Source organism: Dipodomys spectabilis, unplaced genomic scaffold, assembly GCF_019054845.1.
Source record: "Dipodomys spectabilis isolate Male_0828 unplaced genomic scaffold, ASM1905484v1 ptg000365l, whole genome shotgun sequence".
Classification (NCBI taxonomy): Eukaryota; Metazoa; Chordata; class Mammalia; order Rodentia; family Heteromyidae; genus Dipodomys; species Dipodomys spectabilis.
In genome coordinates, this window is record NW_024871042.1 from 5,383,588 (window position 1) to 5,401,374 (window position 17,787).

At 42.7% G+C, this 17,787-nt stretch overlaps 1 protein-coding gene across 3 annotated transcripts in view; it reads left to right on the forward strand.

The window, feature by feature from the left end:
* Positions 1-17,787, forward strand: part of Rin2 (Ras and Rab interactor 2) — a 193,014-nt gene that overhangs the window by 172,269 nt on the left and 2,958 nt on the right. For all 3 annotated transcript variants that reach the window (XM_042666467.1, XM_042666468.1, XM_042666469.1), the window contains 3 exons: positions 6,285-6,590; positions 9,497-9,628; positions 15,140-15,303. In XM_042666467.1, coding sequence (XP_042522401.1) covers positions 6,285-6,590; positions 9,497-9,628; positions 15,140-15,303 — 602 coding nt within the window. The remainder of the gene's footprint in view (positions 1-6,284; positions 6,591-9,496; positions 9,629-15,139; positions 15,304-17,787) is intronic.

A 17,787-nucleotide genomic window follows, 5' to 3' on the forward strand; every position in this document is an offset into this window, starting at 1 on the left:
AAATTCCAGAATCAGTGACTTGGGTGACAGTCTAGACAGTGGTAGTGAGAAGTTAAGTGACTTGGTCAAGGTCAGGCAATAGGCCTGTGCTCAGCACACTCTGCTGGCTGCTGTAGCTCTTGATGCTCTTTTTTTTTTGGCGGGGAGGGGGGGGAAGGGGTGGTGGATAGAGGGGGTCCGTGGGGCCTGAACTCTGGGCCTGGGTGCTATCCCTCAGCTCTTCAGCTCAAGGCAAGAGCTCTACCACTTGAGCCACCTTCCCAGCCCCTTGATGCTCTTTTTAATACAAGTGCTCTCTGGAGATTTCATCTTTGTCTCTGGGGGTCTCATTTCCCTGGCCAGCAGTGGATGAGCAGGAAACATACACACACACACACACACACACACACACACACACACACACACACACACACAGAGTTACTGGAGCTTGTGGTGCCTCTTTGTCTGCTCTCTGACCTTTGCAGTTATGCCATCAGTTAGCTGGAAGAATAAAGGCCAAAGATCTGCTCTGTCTCCTTTTCTTAATGCTCTAGAGCCAACACATTGAATATTCCCTATCAATGACTGTAAAATAACATCAACGCCAGCCAGACCCCAAGTAAGTGCCAGGGTCTTTATTACTTTTCACTTCAGGATGGATGATCTTTGGGAGCAATCAGTATGATTTAGATACACACTTTCAGAAAACTTGTTTCTATTTGGTCATTCAGAGAGAACAGATAATGTTTGATGTCTAAAATTCAAAATGTTACAGTTGAAATGACTAGTATTTTGTTTTGTTTTGGAGTGATGCTTAGCCTCATACTTGCTAAGCAGGTGCTCTACCACTGAGTCACATCTCCAGCCCAGTTTCTGCTGGTTACTTTTGAGATAGGGTCTTACTTCCTGCCCAGTACATGCCTGAGCCAAGATCTGCCTAACTTTAGATCTCTTGTCTTTCTAGGATAACAGGCATGTGCCACCATGTTTAGCTTCCCTCCATTGAGAAAGGGGGGTCTTAACTTTCCTGCCCAGGCTGGCTTATAATAATCCTCCCACTCTCAGCCTCCTTTGTAACTTTAAATGACAGGTATACATCACTACACTCAACTTGAGAAAGGGTCTCCAGAATGTTTATGCCTATCTGACCTGGGACCATGATCCTCCTGTTTTGACCTTCCAGATAGCTAAGATTACAGGCATGAGACATTAGTGCCCAATTACTATTATTTTGTTATCAAAAACATAGAATAGACATTAATGAGCTTCAAGAAAAACCCCGTATCACCATATTTATTTTTCTTTATTAGTTTCCAGTATTTGCCAACACTTCTTTGTTCATGGATAAGCAAAACTGATCTGTCTTTCATAACTTTGGAAACAAATATCTTTTTGAAACCTGGCTACCCTCTTGATGGCTACCTGACATCCATCTTTGAGTTTTAATTACCTCCTCTGTAAAGTGGAAAAAAATATACTTTTCCCTGCTTGGGGTTTGTTGAGGATTTCAAGAACCAAAGTACCTAAATGCCTTGGAAAGTGTCATTGTTCTTATGTTAAAATATTTTGGCTCATTTTGTTGGAATTAAAGCAGAGATTAGAAACATAATCAAGAAGTGTAATCTATAAGAATGGAGATGGAAGTGTTCTTTCTTATTTATTTATTTTTTTTTGTCTGAGCTAGTCCTCATTCTGAAAGATCCTCTGTTTCTTACATTCCTGAAATCATTGCTACAGAACAAGGCCCGCTTTTCCTGTCACACAGTATGCCAGTCATTGAAGCAACAAGTTATGGAAAAGAGAGTCTATTCACAAAGTGACTAAACGTGGAGAAATGGGAGTTCAAGTCTCAAACCTACCTCCCGAAGGTAGAGTTTAAGGATAAAGGAACAGGATTGAGATGAGGGAGAAGGTGATTAGAGACAGGAAAGTGAATTGGTCAGCGGTCTGCATGGCCATAGTCAAGCTTCATGCCCCCCACAGAACAAATGTCACAATATGGTCGCATTACCATGCTAGGTGGTGAGGATTTTGGACCAACCTTCTGATATCAATAAGTTACATACTGGACACTGGGCAGGCCCAGTGAAGGGTCACTGGTTTCTACTAGTCTGAGCTAGACAAGGCTACCTGCCTGAAAAGTAACATGAATGATTGCTATCATTGTGACCATGAATCAGTCATATTAGATACTAGGTATCTAATCATTATTGCTTAGCTAAGTGACTGATAAAAATCGGTGAGGAGGGCAGCTAATTAGAAGCTAAAGGATTTATAAACAGTGGATTTATTCATGTTTTCCTTCTGTTTCTTCACCAGCAATTCCCCCCCCCCCCCACATTTTGGGTTGTAAAACAGTGGGCTGCTGCCTCACTCAGAAGTTAGGGCTACTTTCAACCCTCCTAATGGATTCTCACAGCTCCAGGATGCATAAGGGTAGAGTGCAGGAGTCCAGTCCAGTGCTCATCTCTGGCCACAAGGATGAGTGGCACAAGGGAATACACTCCACTGCTGGTATTGTCATCTTTCGAGAGCATCTCAGGGCCTTTTGGAGGTGATCTGTGTTAATGTTTGGGGTTCAGAGGTGACCAATCATTCTCTGTAATTAAAAGTTACTCTTACTCAGGCACTGGTGGCTCATGCCTTGTAATCCTAGCTACTCAGGAAGCTGAGCTCTGAGGATCTCAGTTTGAAGTCAGCCTGGGAAGAAAAGTCCATTCAATTCTTATCTCCAATTAACAAGCAAAAAGCTGAAAGTAGTAGAGTGCTAGCCTTGAGCAACGAAGATAAGGGAGAGCACCCAAGCCCTAAGTTTAAGTCCAAGTATCTTGTACCAGAAAATAAAAGTTATTCTTCATGTCCAAGTTGAAAATCCCACACTGGTTATAAGTTTTTTTCTGTTCTCTGATATTTGCATGTTTATTTGTATCCACAAAAATGCCTAAATTGTAATGGCTGAGCTTATGTCTATCCAAGTAGTGACCATTGGATCCAGGAATAGAACATTTCCATCCCACTAAGAGTCCCTGGCTCCCTCCCAGTTTGTTCATCCCCAAAGCCACTCTGACCCTATAGGTCACATTTTGTCCGCTCTTGGATTCTATAAGAATAAATTGCGGTAGAGATGCTCACATCTGACTTCTCTCACATGTCTATAAGCTTTGCCCATGCATTTGGAGCAGTGATGCAGATCTTCATTGAATGTTTCATAGTCTGAATCCCATTGTAGTATTCCATTGTACAGTGTTTCCCTTGAATCCATTCTTTTGTACAGGGCATTGAGTCCAATTTGTAGCATTAATGAATAACATGGCTATGAGCATTCATGCACAGTTCTTATTAATGATTGACATGACTTTTGTTCCCACCCTTTGGAGACTGTTCTACCAAGATAAAGGTCACAGATATTCATGAAACTTTGTATTAAATAAACAAACAAAATGTTTACAAAGTAAATGTTTACAAAGCACTTTGAACTTTAATGTAAAGAGATCATTAACTTTCGGACTGAGGATATAACTCAGTGGTATATAACTTGCATGTGCAAGGTCTTGGGTTCAATTCCTAGCACCAAAAAAGAAAAAGAAAGGTGAAGAAGAAAGGAAGAAGGGAGATTTGCTTTGAAAAGCAGAATACATGTTTCTTTCAAGTAGCCATGTGTCTTCAAGCAAGCCATTAGACATTTCTGAATTTCAATTTTTTAAAAAATATAGTATTATTATTATGCAAAGTGACTGAGGAGGAATGAGAGTGTGGCTTAGAGGTAGAGTGCTTGCCTAGCATGTGTGAAGCCCTAGGTTCGATTCCTTAGTACCACATACACAGAAAAAGCCAGAAGTGGTACTGTGGCTCATGTGGTAGAGTGCTAGCCTTGAGCACAGAGAGGCTAAGGGACAGAGCCCAGGCACTGAGTTCAAGCCCCAGGACTGTCAAAAAAAAAAAAAGTGACAGAGAACAGCTCACATTTGTAATCCTACCATTCAGAAGGCTGAAATCTGAGGATTATGGTTCAAAGCTAGACCAGTTGGAAAAGTATGTGAAACTCTTAACTACCAAAAATCTCCAATTAACTAGCAAAAAAAACTGGAAGTGGACCTGTAGCTCAAGTGGTAGAGCATTGGCCTTGAGCAAAAAAAGCTCAGAGACAGCACCCATTCCCTGAATTCAAGCCCCAGGTCTCTCACCCACCCCACCCCCCAAAAAAAAGTGGTGACAAAATAATGTACTTGAATGAGACTTAGCCCATCTGTGTACTCAGTATTATTTACAATTATTTATCATAACTATTATGACACTCAGGTAGGGTAAAATCAAAGATGCCATGAGTCCCAACAAGATTATGAACAAAACAACCAGTCAAACTAAGTAATCTCTTTCAATGCCAGATGTAAAGCAAATATGTTGTTCTGCCCATCCCCCTTTTATTGGTTTCAGTCCTGGGGCTTGAACTCAGGGTCTTGAGGCACCTAATTGACTTTTTTTGTTCAGGGTGGTGCCCTATCATTGATCTACATCACTACTTCTGGCTTTTTGCTGCTTTATCAAGGAAGTCTCAGGGACTTTATGCCCAGTCTGGTTTTGAACTGCAATCCTCAGATCTCCGCCTTCTGGGTAGCTAGGATTACCGGTATAAGCCACCAGTATCCTCTTGATTTATAACTTCTTTTTCTTCAACCTTAATTTCTATAGTCATATTTAATTCTGTATTTAAAAAGAAAGCCAGGCACTGGTGGCTCACACTGGTAATCCTAGCTACACAGGAAGTAGAGATCTGAGGATCGCAGTCCAAAGCCAGCCTGGGCAGGAAAGTCCTTGGGACTCTTATCTCCAATAAACTACTCGGATAAGGCCAGAAGTGGAGCTGTGGCTCAAAGATGTGGCTCTAGCCTTGAGCATAGAGAGGCTCAGGGACAGAGCCCAGGCCCTGACTTCAAGCCCCAGGACTGGCAAAAATAAAAATATAATTCTGCCAGATAGACTATAGAAGTAGAGGGCTCAAGCTGGGAAATCTAATCACTATAGGATCAGCAGTAACTTTTGGCCTAGTTAGGACTTCAGGGTAGAGGAAAATTGTTTTCAGTGTTTGTACATCTGGCTTAGATTACTCTTCTTTTTCCTGTGGATTTCTAATAATAGACAGTAATTTAGATTCAATATGATCTGATCCAATGTCTGGAATTCCAGAGGCCAGAACAATAACCAGACTCCTTGCAGTTTTATAAGTGTGTACAGCCATAGTTTTCCAGAGTGGAATCACATTGAAGCGTCCTAGATCAGGGTGTGGCCCCAGAAGGACTCAAGTTGCTTTGACGAGAATGTGTGAGCATGAGATGAAAAAGCTTGTATTGAAAATGCAGAGCGTTATCATTGGATAAGTTATTTTCAGCTTAGATCTCCAGATTTATGGCGCTAAGCCATTTTAGTATTAACTAAGACACTGCTCTGTTGGGAAAGCATTCGAAGGAGAAGGGAAGAAGAATACTGCCCACAAGTCTGAACAGAGACACACTTGACATTTTTTAACTTCTAATTTTGAAATCATCTCAGACTACAAGAAAGTTACACAAATAATACACAGAACTAGCTAGGCTAACCTTCACCCCAGTTTCCTAAATTTTTGCCCTTTGCCACATTTACTTCATTCTCTTTTCTCTTTGTTTACACCCATAATACATGCACAGGCACAAGCACACACACTGTAAGTTCCAGACATTATATCCTTTTTTCCTAAATACAATAAGTACCAAACCCACAAAATAAACCTTAAAGTCAATTTAACACTTATTATCTGACCTGAAGACGTCATTCAGTTTCATGTAATGCTCCACTGATATCCCTTATAGCAAAGAAAATAAAAATTCAATCCAAGATCACATTGCATTTATTTCTTCAGAATCTATCTTCAAGGGATATTTGACTCTTGCTGTTAGAAAAATACTTCGTTTTAGATAACATACATACTTTCCTGTCAACAAGAAAGAACAGGGGGTCAAAAGAATATCTTATAGAAGATTTGCTTGTATTTATTGGGGGAGAGTAAAAATAAAATAAATGTGATTAATTGTATTGATTATAGTGAAGCACTATTGGCAAAAATTGACTTTTCCTGGCTCATAGTAAAAAAAAAATAAAAGTTGGCATGAGTTGTATTGCTGGTTGGCATTGTCTTTTGGGGCTAAGTTCTTACTTGTCTACATCTCCTTTAACCAGTGCAGAGAATTACAGCTGTGCATTCTGGGAAAGCAGATGTTTCTGCTTTCTTCAGACAATGGTCACAGTAGATGCATTTTTTTTTTTTTTGGCAGATGTGGTATTAGAAAAAGCCATGCACAAGTGTATCCTGAAGCCCCTTAAAGGGCATGTGGAAGCCATGTTGAAAGACTTCCACATGGCTGATGGCTCCTGGAAACAACTCAAGGAGAACTTGCAGCTGGTGCGACAGAGGAATCCACAGGAGCTGGGAGTCTTTGCCCCCACACCCGATTTGGTGGATGTAGAGAAAATCAAAGTCAAATTCATGACCATGCAGAAGATGTATTCTCCAGAAAAGAAGGTCATGCTGCTGCTGAGGGTCTGCAAACTCATTTACACTGTCATGGAGAACAACTCAGGTAAGGCTGCTCACATCCAGCCCTGGGCCACTACCTGCCAGCTGTAAGTCCCTACACATCTCCTCCCCAACCTTTCTTGATTTTACCCAGCAGCTCCATCATACAAGTGTAACACAAGGGTCACTCTAGTATCTGCCAGAGGAGTCACAAGTAGCAGCTTAGAGCATAATAAATATAAGTGGACAGAGGTCAGAAGAGTTTTATAGGATGCTGATTTAATAAAATATTTAGTTTTGGGTAGTGGTGAATTCAGTCACTGGGATCTAAGTTCTAATCCTCCTTCCAGCTGAGCACTGGTGACTCATATCTGTAATCCTACTTGGGAGGGTGAGATTGGGAAGAGGACAGTTCTAGCCTGGATAGAAACGTTTGAGAGACCCCCTTCACAAGGAAGAACTGGCTTCACTAGTGCATGCCTATAATCCTAGTTCCTGTGAAGCTTAGCATACATAGGAACATGGAACCCAGACAGTTGTCCAGGCATGAAGTGAGACCCTATCTCAAGAATAACCAGCAAAAACCAGGATTTTAGGTACGTATCAGCAGGAAAAGCATCTGTCTAGGAAGTGGTAGGAGCTTAGTTCCAACCATCTCTCCACAAATGAGGGACTTCAGCTATGTTAGCATGCACTATATTCTGCATCTGTAGCTGTAGGTGACCCTTCCGGTCATAAATGGGACTGAATGTGGACAAGGTGTGCATAGTCCCAAGTGTGATGGACGTATTAGGCATCACCAGTGTTTGTGTGGCTGATCTGCAGCATGTTCCAGAAACTCAGAGCCTTTTGTGATAATGAGGATTCATTAACCCTGTCACTGCCTGCCCTTGCTGATACAAGCACGAGCAATATAATAGAAATTCACCAGAGGTTTCCAAAGTAAGGAAAGTAAGCTGTGGGATTTCCCCTTGCTGTCTCTGGTAGGTGCAGGAGTTCTCATGCCTCTTAGAGAGGATTGAGCACTTGCTCCCTCCCAGGTCATCCCTGAGTTTGTAATCCCAAGGACAATTACCAGCGTTTTCTTCTGAATGACAATGCAGAACAACAGAGAAAACCTTTGACTCTATTAACCACTGGTTAAATAGGAAGGTGTGTTCAGGTTGCAAATTACCAAGAAAGAACCATAGAACTGGAACACTGTGTGTGTGTGTGTGTGTGTGTGTGTGTGTGTGTGTGTGTGTGTGTGTGTGTGTGTGTGTGTGTGTGTGTGTGTGTGTATGCACGCGCGCTTGCGCACACACACATTAATGCATGTATACTCCAAGTGTTGGACACATTCAGGGCCTGGGCACTGTCCTTTAGCTTTTTCATTGAAGGCCAGCACTCTACCACAGTTCCACTCAGACCTTTTGGTGATAAATTGGCGATGAAGAGTTTTAAGACTTTTATGCTCAGGCTGGCTTACTCAAGCTGATGCTTAGATCACAGCTTGCTGAATAGCTAGTATTACACATGTGAGCCATGAGTGCCCCGGCAAAACTGGAACTCTTGAACTGGTAATGAATATGAATATGACCTCTGAAATTCGCAAGCATAATTCACATACAGAAATATATATCTTTTAAAGTTCATGAATTCAATTTCCCCAAATAAGCTGAGTGTGGTAACACATACCTATAATCCTAGCAGTCTGGAGGCAAAGACAGGAGGATTGTGAGTTTGAGGCCAGCCTGGGCTATATAACAAGAATCAGCCTGCCTGAGTTACATAGTGAAACCCAGTCAAAAATGAAGTCCTGGGGCTGGGAAGGTGGCTCAGTGGTAGAGCGCTTGCCTTGCATGCCTGAGGCCCTGGGTTCGATTCCTCAGCACCACATAAGCAGAAAAAAAAGCCGGAAGTGGCACTGTGGCTCAAGTGGTAGAGCACTAGCCTTGAGCTGAAGAGCTGAGGGACAGCACCCAGGCCCAGAGTTCAGGCCCCACAACCGGACCCCCCCCCAAAAAATGAAGTCCCCCAAATAACTTATGCACAGGATCACATTCTTCTCAACCTACATACTAGCCCCACTTTAGACAGGATAATCTTTCTTGTGGGAGTGTCTGACTTCCTATGGTATGCTGAGCTGCATCCTGGATGCCATTTGCACACTCAGCCTCCAGTGTGACAATGAAAAATGTCTCTAGACAGTGTCAAGTGTACCCTGGGCAAACAAAATCACATCCAGTTGAAAACTACTATTGTAAAGAAAACTAGAAGAACTAAAAAAAAAATGCCACATGTTACTAACCCACTTTGTATACTAATTAAAATGATCTGATTTGGCATAGTTAAGTGTGCTCACATTAAGTAAAGCATGAAAGTTATTTTTTTTCCAGGTTGTGTTTGATCTTGTCCTTAGATGATTAATGTGCACAGAAACCAATAGGAAATGACACATCAACAATGAACATATTAGGAAGTGGAAAAGACAAAGAATAAATAAATAAAAAGAATTAACATGAGTATATTATTAACACATATGACTTGCTATGAGTTAAAAATATTTAAAGATACTCTGTTCACATACATAATGGTATGCAGATCATAACATTGGGATCACAGTCTAAGCCAGTACTGGGTATAAAATGAGATGCTACTTGAAAATAACTAATGCAAAACAGTGACTAGAGAGATAGTTCAAGTGATAGAGAATCTGCCTTGCAAGTTCAAGGCCCCGAGAAAAAGGGAAAAGAAAGAACAAAGTAGAGAGAAAATCTGGAGTGGTGACAGAGAGCTTGTCTTTCCTTTTAGCAGCTGAAAGAGTCAAGGACTACACAAGATTCCAGAAACACCCACATCTGTTTATAAATAGCTCATTTCCCCCAGAGTGACTCCTTGCTATCTAATAAAAGCAGCAAGTAGGATGTGAAAGAAAGAAAAGCTGATTTTAAAAAATATTCCTGTCCCGCCCTTTCTTCCTCTTGCCAGGGAGGATGTACGGCGCTGATGACTTCTTACCAGTCCTGACCTATGTCATAGCTCAGTGTGACATGCTTGAGTTGGACACTGAAATCGAGTACATGATGGAGCTCCTAGACCCCTCCTTATTACATGGAGAAGGTAATGGATACACTTGGGAAAAGTCCGAGGGATCTGGTGGGTTTTTGTTTCATTTTTATAACTGAGAAAACCTTGAGGAAACATAAAGTGGTCAACAGCCACTACCTCTAACTCCAAGGGTGTGTGTGTGTGTGTGTGTGTGTGTGTGTGTGTGTGTGTGTGTGTGTGTGTGTGTGTGTGTGTGTGTGTGTGTGTGTGTGTGTGTGTGTGTGTGTGTGTGTGTGTGTGTGTGTGTGTGTGTGTGTGTGTGTGTGTGTGTGTGCGCTCCACATTCCACATTTTGTTTTGTTTTTCTGGTTAATTGGAGTTGTGAGGTTCACAGACTACTGCCCAGGCTGACTTTGAACCACTACTCTCAGATTTCATCCTGGTTAGCTAAAGTACAGATATGAGCCCCAAGCACCTGGCTACTTTTATGATATTTTAATGGGTAATTTCAGTGTTAATTTTTTTTATTTAAAAGAAATATAGAGGACTTTTTGTTGATTACGAAAGTAATATGTATTTGGTATAGAAAATTTGGGAATCAGGCTGGGAAGGCGGCTCAGTGGTAAAGCACTTGCCTTGCATGCCTGAGGCCCTGGGTTCAATTCCTCAGCACCACATAAGCAAAGAGAAAAAAAGCCGGAAGTGGTGCTGTGGCTCAAGTGGTAGAGCGCTAGCCTTGAGCTGAAGAACTGAGGGACAGTGCCCAGGCCCAGAGTTCAGGCCCCACAACCGGACTCCCCCCCACCCCCCCGAAAAAAAAAAAGAAAAGAAAAGAAAATTTGGGAATCAGGCCTGCTGTTGATTGACTCACACCTCTAATCCTAGCTACTCAAGAGACTGAGATCTGAAGATGGTGGTTCAAAGCTAGCCAGAGTACAAAAGTCCATAAGACTCTTACCTCCAATTAACCAGCAAAAGGTCAGGGAATGGAGCTATGGCTCAAATGGTAGAGCACCAGCCTGGAGCAGAAAAAGTCAAGCATGAAGCCCTGAATTTAAGTCCCAATACTGTCACAAAAGAAAAAGGAAAAAAAAAAGCATACAAAAGTTTGGGAGACAGGAAGTAAAAAGAGAAAATACAGCTCTGCCATAAATAAATACTTCACAAGACCCAGTAGAGACAATAAAAATACCATGCAATAGAATAAACATCATTTTTCAAAAGTAATGTTTTCTCTGATTCCCAAAGGAAATTGTAAACTTATTAGCAAATATTTCCATCACCAGAAAAATAACCTGTGACCACATCAGTGCAATAACGCTTGGCTTTTGTTTTTATCTTTAAAGAAAAGGGTTTAAAAATAAAAACAGCACAGCCCAGTGCTGTTATTTATTAGCTCATGCCTATAATCTTAGCTACTCATGAGGCTGAGATCCCAAGGATCAAGGTTCAAAGCCAGCAAGGGCAGGAAAAGGGCAGAAATAGCCAGAAATGGAGCTGTGGCTCAATTGGTAATGTACTATCCTTGAACAATAACTCAGGGATAGCACTGAGGCCCTGAGTTCAAATCCCAGTATTTGCAAAAGATACATACGTACATACAGCATTAGTTTTCTTTTCAGTTTACAAAAGGATATCTGCTCAGTGTTAAAGTACAGTGGGGGAAAACGCAAATAGTTTGCCTTCAGTTTCCCTTAGTAGTTCAAGTTCTTTCTTGTTCCTGCCCTGTGTCTGGGAGAAAAAAAATCCCTCCTCCTTACACATCAGTCAGGAATGATACCAAGCAAGTCCCCTGATGCTTGAACCTTGAGAAGCAACACTAAGTAGGCCTCTCCTGTGAGCTGGCAGTCTACCTGAGAACAAATCAGGGCTTGTATTAATTTTTCTTTATATATCCCTGGGACCAGACAGACCCTGAGGATGAGATTTCACTCCCCTTCCCCTCCACCAGTGAGTTTCAGTGTGAGCTTGAATACAAAAGTCCACCAGCTCCAGGTACATATCACCCAGGCATTTCCCATGGAGAGAACTTAAATGTATTGTGATTCTAAGAATGTGTCTTTTAATGTCCTCTAACCCAAGTTCATCAATCCTTGGTTTTCCTATGAGAGGACTGTGCTTCCTGGAATCCCAGCCCTCCCCAGCCCTCTTTGAGCATTGTCAGTGCAAGCTGAGTAACGAATATCCCCATGCTCTCTCCCACTATGCACACACAGAAATGGGCTCTGTTATCCTTTTACCTGTTCTGTTCCCTCATGACTTTTCCCTACCATGGATCTACACACTTTGTGGGAAACCCACCAGGACTATCCACACATCCTGGAATTCAGCAGGAAGAGAAATACATGTGGCTTTGTCCAGGTACACACACACACACACACACACACACACACACACACACACACACACACACACACACACACACACACACACACACACACACACACACACACACACACACACACACACACACACACACACACACACACACACGTTAGTCTCAATGCTCTGCTTTCCTTTTGCTTTTTTTTCCTTTTGGTTAGTTTTAATCATGTTTAATTGTAGTAATAAGTAGGAAGGCCTTTTGGGGCTTTGGGAAAAGGACACACCATTCTCCCTTAGAAAACCACCATGTTGTTAGGATGATGATATACGTAGGACAAACAGATACTTGCATCTATGTGGTTTCAGGATAGGGACAACCATTTCCTGCCTCTTCCCCAAGCCTTGTCCCAAAGCAAGGCAGTGTGGGAGACACACGGGCATCTGACTCTCTTCATCTCCAGGAATCCTATGTGAGAAAAGACGACATACTAGTATCCCACAAAGGGATCCATGAGCCCACACATTCCCTAGAGCCTGATTGCACCCGGCTGTGTCTGGGGCTGCATGTAGCACTGTTTGGCTTTTCTTCCTGGGGAGAGTGTATGTGCTTAGCTGTGTTTACAGACCAGGCTGCCCAGCAGCTCTGCAGACTGGTAGGAACTGTGGTGAGTCCTTACAGATCTGTCCTCTCCACAGTCTGCCCAAAGCCCTCTTTGGTTTGCAAAGCAGCAACCACATGGCTTTTCAGGCATTCTCATTTACAGAACAGGCGTCATAGAATCCCTTAGAAGTGCATAGCTTTTTCTCAGGATTACAGTTTTGCTGAAATCTAAAACCTTCCTCTAATAGCATCCACATGTTTCAAAATGCGGGCCGTTGTGTGCTTCAAGTATTCTGAGTTTTCTCTTTAGTGGCCTGAGCATATTGGAGCTATGGAGTCTAAAACCTGTGATCCAAAGGAACCCCCTTTTACTCTACAAGGATTGTAGCAGAACTTTGAGTCTCGCTAAATACTGGAACCTCCTCACAGCTCTTCTGATTACTTAAGTCTGTATCACTATTTCATCTGAAGTCTTTGGTGTACCATTTAAGTTCTATATTATGTCATTTCCCAGCCAGTTCTGTGCTGGTTTGTTTGTGAGGCAAATACTACATAAAGATCACGAGGCAAATACTAAATAAAGATCAACAATCCAGAGCTCTGGCCCAGTTGTTGCTAAACTACCATAGGGAACTTACACCATAGATGGTGGGTCAGGAAACTTCAGAACCTTGGTAAGGGTACAGCTCAATCATTAAGCACTTGACTAGCATGTGTGAAGCCCTCAATTTGATCTCTAGCGCAACACATACACATACACAAATACACACACACACTTCTCCATCCGTGACCTGAACACAACAAAGGCATTCTCTGACAAGTTTATGTCCAACTTTTGTTGAACATACCAAATGGTAGAGCCTTTTCCTTCCATCATGTTGGTCAGATGATCAGAGGGCTCTATCCAGTGTTATATGAGCAGTTGGCTACTTTGGCCATAAAAGTAGGACACACACACATACACACACACACACATACACACACACACACACACACACACACACACACACACCTACCTCAACCACAACCAACTTTTGTTCCTTGCATGGATAAATTGCCCATGTGTTTTTTTAAAAATAAATGTATACATTTTAGAGATTGGATTCTATATCTTACAAACCCCATGCTCAATGACTGATTTAGGCTCACAGTAGTGATTCACTAGATGAATATTTTCATAAAGAATGCCCCTAAATATAAAAATACATAGTACCCAATTAGGGAATTTTAAAAACACACTCAGGTGCCCCCTAGTGGCTCCTGAGCACCTTGTTTACATTGCTTGGCAGTCACCAAATTGTATTTTAGGACAAAGCTATTAGCCATTCATTTGCATTTCACAGCCTCTTCTATCCCCATGAACACAAGAGCTCAATCCTAAATACATCATCAAAGGAACATCACTAGCTTTTCCTTTTTAATTTTTTTTTTCTTTTGTTCTGTCGTAGGGCTTGAGCTCAGATCCTAGATGCTGTTCCTGAGCTTTTCTGCTCAAGGCTAGTACTTTACCACTTCGAGCCATATCTCCAATTCCGGTTTTCTGATGGTTAATTGGAGATAAGAGTTTCAGGGACTTTACTGCCTAGGCTAGCTTCAAACCATGATCTTCACATCTCAGCCTCCTGAGTAGCTAAGGTTACAAGCATGAGCCACTAGCACCTGGCTTGAGTATTTTTCTTAAATGACATTTTGCATTGTCTACAAGTAAGAAGAAAGGAAATTAAGAGGGAGCTTATTAACTTCTTTGTACAACTACTTAAAGATGATAATAATAAAAATGTTTCAAAAAGGGAGCTTATTTTAAAAGTTTTCATGTTTTTGTGAACACATTTGTGCATGCTGCAGTTCTTTCAACATATTTTGTTTACCTAAAAATTAAAAACGATTCGCTTTTTAAAAGCCAAAGAACAGTATTTTCAGGATATGCATGGGCTAAATAAGTGACTGTGGCCTATGAGCAGCCTCCCCCAACCTGCCTGACTTCCTCCCCGTCTCTGCAGTGGGCTCTGACTCTGATCTTTCCTGCTAGCCTACTTTCACAATTGTCCCTTAATAAAGTCTTTGACTGTCTCATCTACTAGAAAGGAAATGCCATCAGTGGAAACAGAACTGTTGTCAGTTCATCAGGGGCTCCCAGCCTCTGGCCCAGGCCTGTGCCACTCCATAAACCTCTGCCAGATGGGTGAAGGAGTGGGTAGATGAAGGAGCGTATGGTGTGATCTTGAGTGTGTGCTTCTGTGGGAGAAATGGGAAATGACACTTAGCCCTTCGAATCCATGGATTCCCTGTCATCCAACCACAGATTGGAAATAGCTAGAAAATACTTCTGTATGAAACATACGCAAAATTTCTCCTTGTCTGTATTTCTTGAACAATGCGCTACTATAACAATGACTTAAGTAGTCTTTATATTGCTTTAGGCATAAGAAAGAGTCTAGAAGATGTGCATAGGTTACAAGTAAATCCAACATCCTTTCATAGAAAGGACCTAGCACCCAGGGCTTTGATCTCCAAGGGGCAGGAAATCCTGGGACCCATCTTCATCATGAGGGCCAGGGATAAGGCAACACAGTTATAGTTTCTAACACTAGTGCCTCTCCATGTGTCATCACCAGAGTGTGATCCTCTGAGTAACTCACCTCTCCTCCCCTTCCCAGGAGGCTATTACCTGACCAGTGCCTATGGAGCACTGTCTCTGATAAAGAACTTCCAAGAAGAGCAAGCTGCACGCCTGCTCAGCTCAGAGACCAGGGACACCCTGAGGCAGTGGCACAAACGGAGAACCACCAACCGGACCATCCCTTCTGTGGATGATTTTCAGGTACGCACGTGGAGCCACCGTCATGGCCGTCCCCTCTTCCTTCCCCAGGAAGGCCGAGATGGCTCCCTCTGTGCCTCTCAGCTCCCCACCACCCTTTTCCTGCCCCGGGTCTTTTCTGGGTTGAATCATTTGATGGAAAACCGATGTGTGAAGCTACTTCTTGGGCCTTGTTGTCTTACTTCTGTTGCTTTATGAATGTATAATACGGATGCTCTTTGACTTAGAGGCTGTCAGGTTAAATATACCACAAGCAGAAAATGCTTTGAATGTATCTGACCTACTGAGCAGCCTGACTTGGCAAATCATTACATGACAGGGGACCCATTGTGCAATCAGGAGGGTCTGATCGCTGCCGGCATCTAGCACCCCAGCATCGCAAGACAGGATTGACCCAGTTTGGCTAGCTTGTGAAAAGATCAAACATTCAGACTGGAGTATAGCTCAGTGGTAGTGCAAGGCCCTGAGTTCATTGCCTAGTCTCCACCCCCCCAATTTCAAAGTTTGAAGTGTCATTTCCAATGAATGCACCATCATATTAAATACGATGTATGATTATTTATATATGCATATTCGTATACGCACATATACATCCTCAATAAGACAACTAAGTCAAATGAAAGCAGACTCCTTACCAAAACATTCAGCCTAGATACCAAGTACCTGACCAGACAGGAAGCCCAAAAGGAGGTAGCAATTTGGCACAGGTGTATCATATTGCATTACCTGCTACAGTTGGCCTTGTGTTCATTGGGTAGAGAAGGTAGAGTGATGGCCTCTCCTCCTTTTTCTCCCTCACTCCCCCAAACAGAAGCCCCACATCTCATAGCAGCAGCAGCTCCTGCCATGGTCAGGGAGAGCAGACTTAGAGTGAATATCTCAGCCAAATCCCTGTCAGGTCCTCAGGCTCAAGTGTTCATGACTGATAGCTGCTGTCTGGGGAGAGACAATTCCCAGCAAGCTTGTTTCTTATACAAGAGAGCTGGGATGAAGGTTACAGAAACTTTTGCACAACCCAACATTTCCTGATTTGCTTGCCATCTGTACAATTATGAGTTAAATCTGCAGACGCCTTTGAATGAGAGTCTGAAGATTAGAGATGGAATTGTAAAACCTCACTATGAGCCAAGCCCCAGTGGCTCATGCTTGTCATTCGAGCTACTCAGAAGGTCTGAGGATCATGGTTCAAAACCAGCCTGGGCACAGAATCTGTGAAACTCATCCCCAGTGAACCACCAAAAAGCTAGAAGTGGAGGTATGGCTTACCTGGTAGAGTGCTGGCCTAGAGCAAAAAAAAAGCTCAGGAACAACGCCCAGGCCCAGAGTTCAAACCTCAGGACTGGCACAAAAGCAACATCAAACAAAAAAAAAAGAAACAATAAACCTCTGTGCTTTGTTTTCTGTGTGCCACATGGCAAGATTCCTAGCAGAGAACTAGAAAAGCAAGGCAAGATGGATCCCAATTCATTTTCCTTGCCTTCCTCCCCCTTCTTATGCTCTGAAAATAACCAAAAGACATATTTTGTTTGGTGACAACCCATGGTTGAAAGGCAACATCCTCATGTTCTTCTCAAAGATGACAGAATTCTCAGAAATTTCTTTCAGATAATAAATCTAGAAATTGAGAAGGCATGCTGGGTGCTCCCCTCACCGTTGGGGGTTGTTTAAGAACATCCAAGTGTGAAGTGCTTTAGCACATCCAGGTCCCTGGACCATGCAAGGAGTTCCTGAGCTGCTGTACCCTCTGAGAAGATCAGAGGCAGTGAGACAAATGTACTCTTCCATCTCCTTACCTGCCACAAGGACCTCTCTCTTCCCCTGTCCATCCATCGGCAGCTTCTAAACTGGAGGCTCTGAGTCACCATGTAGACTCTTTCTTTGGCAAACGCCCTCCCCTTTCTCTTGCTCACTTTGGAGATGCCGAAATTCTCAGCACCCAAAGCTGGAACTGCTACATCGGAAGTCACATACCCAAACACCACTGCACATGGGAGGTGGTAAAGGCAGAAGATTGAACTTTGTCCCATTCTAGTTCTGTGGCCATGAGCAAGTTCCCTAGCCGCCCTGTGCCTCAGTTTCTCCAGGGGTTAAGTAGAGACAATGTAGACTTCTCTCTTCAGCAATCATTGAGTAAATGCTGTATACCTAGTGTTAGAGCTAAGGATTGGCAGAAAGGATGGTGTGGGAGAGAGGACAAGGGATGTGGACTGATGGGATGTATTTTGCGTTCTAAAGACCATGTGTTCAAATCCAAGAGTGTCAGTCTGGATCCTCCCACTGACTCACCTCTGCAAAGCCATCGGCTGACAAATGCCCTCTGCAGAAGCAGATGTAAAACATCTTAGGTTGCCTATTCAGCCGTCATGGCAACCATAAAAGAGCCTAGGCAGTGAGCAAGCTTCCAAACAGAGTCACCAGGTCTAGAAAAAGGAAATAAAAACTGCTTTTTAGATGCAAGTCAAATTGGACTGGGCCTTCCCCATCTTA